This window comes from Rattus norvegicus, chromosome 5 (assembly GCF_036323735.1).
Source record: "Rattus norvegicus strain BN/NHsdMcwi chromosome 5, GRCr8, whole genome shotgun sequence".
Classification (NCBI taxonomy): Eukaryota; Metazoa; Chordata; class Mammalia; order Rodentia; family Muridae; genus Rattus; species Rattus norvegicus.
Genome location: NC_086023.1, coordinates 62,580,035 through 62,585,138, shown reverse-complemented (window position 1 = coordinate 62,585,138; position 5,104 = coordinate 62,580,035). Strand labels below are relative to the sequence as shown.

The window sequence follows — 5,104 nt, the reverse complement described above, 5'->3', positions numbered from 1 at the left end:
GTAAGAAAGTGATGACCCGGGATTGGGGATTTGGCTCAGTGGCAGAGCGCTTGCCTAGGAAGCGCAAGGCCCTGGGTTCGGTCCCCAGCTCTGAAAAAAAGAACCAAAAAAAAAAAAGAAAGTGATGACCCACTGTCCTGTCTGCCGCACTGCTTTAAACTGCCGTGCTGAGGTCTTCTCATCTCTTGACACTAACGGTAAATACCTTAACGAGCAGTTTAAGGGAGAAAGTGTTTGGCTCACAATTCTGGGTTGTAGACCATCAATGCTGGGAACTCAAGGTAGCAAAACTTGAGGCAGCTCATTAAATTGCATTCACAGGCAAGAGCGAGAGCCATGAGTTCCTGGCTTCATGCTAGTGTTCAGCTTTTCCCAGTCATAGAATCCAGAGTCCCCTGCCCAAGCAGTAGTGCTGCCCACAGGTGATAGTTCTGCCCCCTTAGTTAATGCTGTCAAGACAGTTCTCACAGGTACAACCACAGGCCAACCTAATCCAGTCGGGTGTCCTAGGCTGTGGAAGGTTGATGGTTAGCACTGTGTACCCGTGATAACGGTCTCTGAACTAGAACCCTGAGTTCTCAGGAGTTGCTGTTGGCTCTCTCGGCAGGCTGCTGGCAATGCAGTGAAGAGGGCTTCAGATAACCTGGTAAAGGCGGCCCAGAAAGCTGCAGCCTTCGAAGACCAGGAGAATGAGACGGTGGTGGTGAAGGAGAAAATGGTTGGGGGCATTGCCCAGGTGAGCCTCCCAGAGGACACTTTTGGGGACACTGTTGCCTGCACTATCCCCCTGCCTCTGCCCCTAATGCACATCTTCCTGAGTCCCTCGGCCCTCCATCCCTCAGATTATCGCAGCACAGGAAGAGATGCTTCGGAAGGAACGAGAGCTGGAAGAGGCTCGGAAAAAGCTTGCCCAGATCCGGCAGCAGCAGTACAAGTTCTTGCCTTCAGAGCTTCGAGACGAGCACTGAGGAAACCCCTGTATTTAATGCAGACCCAGCCCAGAGACTGTGCCTGCCACTACCAAAGCCTTCTGGGCTGCTCAGGGCCCAAGCTGCCAACCCCAGCACTCCCCAAAGTGCCTGCCAAACCCCGGGCCTGGTCCTGCCCAGTCCCACTGCAAGCCGTGTCCTCTCCCTGACTCCAAGTGCCTTCGCACCCTAGGGCCCCAAGTGCCTGTCCCCTCCAGAGTATTAACGCTCCAAGAGTATTATTAACGCTGCCATACCTCAGTTTTACCCTGCCAGGGCTCCAGCTGCTCCAACCTGCCAGCAGCTTCCAGCCAATCCCCACAGCCACAGCAGCTCAACTCATCCCTTTTTGATACTCTATCCCTGCCCCAGCTACCTGTGGAGCCTGAGGGTTACAAACCCAACAGGTCAAGCTCCAATAAAGGTGACTCTATGGCTACAGCCTGGCTTTGTGAGGAGGTGGGAGATCTTCCTCAGGGGCACTGGGGTGAGTTGCTGAGAGCAGGCTGCCCATCAGCACCTTCTGCCTGCACCCACGAGTCAGTCACCCTACTTGGGAAGCTGCCTGCAAAGCCGCTTTCCATTGTCCCATCTCACTGGCCACACTTAAGCTCCATGTGCTCTGGGACAGCACCTGTCGCTGTTCTCTGTGGCTAGCAGTACACTTTATTCTTCATAACCAGGAGAGAGTACATAAAAAGAGTGCAGATGTAGTCCGTGGTCAAATTCCATTTTTCAAAAGCAACTGTACCTAAAATAATAGGACTAAAGGACCGGAGAGAGCTCAGCAGCACTGGCTGCTCTTGCAGAGGATACGGTTCCGTTCCCTGCACCCACACAGCAGCTCACAACTACTCCATTTCCAGGGAACTCAGTGCCCACTTCTGACCTTGTGCTCCTTCACATAAACTCACTTAGACACATACACATTAAGTAAAGGAAAGCTGGAATATAAATGCCCACTTCTGGCTCCTAGAGTACACACAGATCCTTTTTTAAAAAATTGTGTGAGGGGTTGGGGATTTAGCTCAGTGGTAGAGCGCTTGCCTAGCAAGCACAAGGCCCTGGGTTCGGTCCCCAGCTCCGAAAAAAAGAAAAAAAAATTGTGTGTGTGTGTGTATGTCTGTGTGCATACGCATGCACTTGTATGGGTAAGATTAGCTGATGCAGTTATCAAGCAAAAAATCCAGATTCTGGCTTCTCCGTTGGTATAATTGTTGATTGGGTTGGAGTATGTTTGTTAAAAAACAGGTGAACTTGATCATGTCTGAGACTTTCTAGTTAGAGGGGCAGAGCGCCGCCTAGAGGCCAGGCAAGACTTGGTTACTGATTATAGCTGCCTGACTTACCTGGAGGTTCCAGGGAGGAAGCTAGTCAAGGAGGTATATACACAGTCTCCCGCTTTTCTCTGCACTCACTACCTCTGCTCAAAGCATGACAGTCCTCTTATGTTAGGAGTGTTTTTATGTGTGAGGTTTGTTTGTCCCGCTGCCCAGCGTATTTCAGTATTTCTCCCTCCAAGTAGAAAACATTTCTCATATGCTGCTGCTCTGGGTACCCATCACCATCAGCTCCCTCCCCAGTAAAGTGGATGGAAGCCCCTTAGGGACAGTGCCAACTTGCTACCATCACTCCTGTCCCCCGTGATTCATTCATTCAATATTTACTAAGCCAGGCCTGTGCTAAGCACTGGGAAATCAAGATGCATTATCACTTCTCTGACGCACAGACTGGTCACTCCACTGCACACTGCTGCGGGCCCTGGATCCCAGATTCAATGTCATAATACTGTGACTCAAGGGCCTTGGAGATCAAGTCTCTCCCACATGGACGGACCGTAATCTAGACTGAGCTCCAGCTACAAGCCCAGGACAGCTGCTCGCTCCAGCCAGCACTTCCTGGTGGTGTTCTCAGGAAGAGCCACAAATTGTGCATTTCCACAGCTATAGCTTGGAGACCTGGGGGCATGCTCCAGCTGTTCTCAGTGAGGGCCACTCTCTAGAGACTCTCCAAGACCCTTTGAGCTATCCAGATGTCAACATTAGTTTCATAATGAAGCTCTGAAAAGAACTTCCGTTTTCACAGTCTTCGCCATCACACAGCACAAAACCACTATTGAGTAAAGCCATCTCAGCACAGAACAAGGCAATGTCCCCAAATCACACCAATGGTCATGTAAGACATAAATGCAACTTCATTTAAGAAGATGACTTTGGCTGGCCCAAAACACATAAAGATCCACCTGCCTCTGCCACCGGAGTGCTGGGATTAATGATGTGAACTGCCACATCCTTATTTAAGAGTTCGGGCTGGAGAGATGGCTCAGCGGTTAAGAGCCCCGACTGCTCTTCCAGAGGTCCTGAGTTCAATTCCCAGCAACCACATGGTGGCTCACAACCATCTGTAAGGAGATCCGATGCCCTCTTCTGGTGTATCTGAAGACATTAATAAATGAATAAATCTTAAAAAAAAAAAAAAAAGAGTTCTTGAGCCGAGCAGTGGCAACACACCTTTAATTCCAGCACTCAGGAGGCAGAGGCAGGCAGACCTCTGTGAGTTCGAGGCCAGCCTGTTCTACAGAGCAAAGTTCCAGGACAGCCAGGGCTACACAGAGAAGTCTCATCTTGGAAAAAGAAAAGTTCTTGAGTACTGTAGACATGTTGACACTCTCTGGAATTCCAGTATGAGGCAGAAGAGTCAAGAGTCCAAAGCCAACATAAACTATATACCATATGAGACCTTCCCTCAGAAGAAAGGAGTCCTGAATACATTATAAAAACTGATTTTGGGGCTGGGGATTTAGCTCAGTGGTAGAGCGCTTACCTAGGAAGCGCAAGGCCCTGGGTTCGGTCCCCAGCTCCGAAAAAAAAAAAAAAGAAAAAAAGAAAGAAAAACTGATTTTACTGTCTTCTAGATTTTTGGTGTTTATGCACTTAATGTTGTATGTGCATGCATGCATGTACATGTACATAACAGAAGTATGTGCATGTGAGGGGCCAGAGGACATTAAGTGTTCTGCCCTATTCCTCTCCATCTTATCCCCCAGAGACTGACTCTGTCACTGATCCTGGCCTAGGATGGTATCTCCACCACTCACAATGCTGGGCTTAACGGTGCATTGAAGGGCTGGCCACACCTAGATTTTTATGTTGGTGCTGGAATATGAATGCCAAACCTCACGCTGGTTCTGTGAGTTCTTACCCACTAAGCCATCACTCCATTCTCAGGGATGGGGAGATGCCTCAAACCTGAAGACCTGAATTTGGGATCTGTAGACACCCAGAGCTGGATGTGTGTACCCTATTGCTGGGAGGGGCTGTCAGGTACTAAGGCCTCAGTGGCCGGCCAGCCTAGCCTAACCGGCAAGCTTCTCACTCATTGCAAGATCCTGTCTTGAAAATAAAATGCGCAATAGAAATAAGGTAGAGGGCAGTAAGTGAAGACACCTGGCGTCCACCTCCAGCTCCACACTCCATGCACAGGCGAGGACACACATCCGGATAAGCAGGGTCGCTTAGGAGATCATGAAACCCAGGCTGCCCTGGCCCTCACTGTAGAGCCAAGGATGACTGTGAATCTGATGTTCTCCATTTTTAAAGTACTGGGGTTAAAGTGCTGTGTAGCATCGTACCCTGTTTATTTGGTTCTGGAGATTGAACTCAATGCCTCCTGCTTCACGCATGATAGTCAAGTACTCTGCCAAGTGAACTACATCTTCAGCCCTGAATCATGCTTGTTTTTGTTTTTTTAAGAAGGGTCTCACTATGTGGCTCTGGGTTGACTGCAACTTGCTATGTATATCATGCTGGCCTTGAACTCCTAGAGATCCACCAGCCTCTCCCTTTCAGGCGCTGAAGACTTTTATTTGACGTTTATGTGCATTTACCCACATGTGCTGCACTTCAGTGTATACATGTGCACACTTCACATGTGTGAAGTACCTGCATAGGTCAGAAGAGGGCGCTGTGTTCTCTGGAACTGAAGTTACAGGCAATGGTGAGCCCTTATGGGAACCAAACCTGAGTCCTTTACAAGAGCAGCAAGTGCTCTTAACTGAGGAGCCAGCTCTCCAGCCCTGAATCTTAAATTATTTTCTCCCCTTAAATTTTCTTTTTTTTTTAAATTTATTTATTATA

At 49.0% G+C, this 5,104-nt stretch overlaps 1 protein-coding gene across 2 annotated transcripts in view; it reads left to right on the top strand.

Moving 5' to 3' along the window:
* Window positions 1-1,409, top strand: part of Tln1 (talin 1) — a 29,958-nt gene extending 28,549 nt beyond the window's left edge. The window contains exons 56-57 of one of the 2 annotated variants that reach the window (XM_063287730.1): window positions 608-736; window positions 843-1,409. In XM_063287730.1, the coding sequence (XP_063143800.1) occupies window positions 608-736; window positions 843-968 (255 nt within the window). In that variant the 3' untranslated portion in view covers window positions 969-1,409. The remainder of the gene's footprint in view (window positions 1-607; window positions 737-842) is intronic. The other variant, NM_001039025.2, reaches the window with a different exon arrangement.
* Window positions 1,410-5,104: the final 3,695 nt, after the last annotated feature.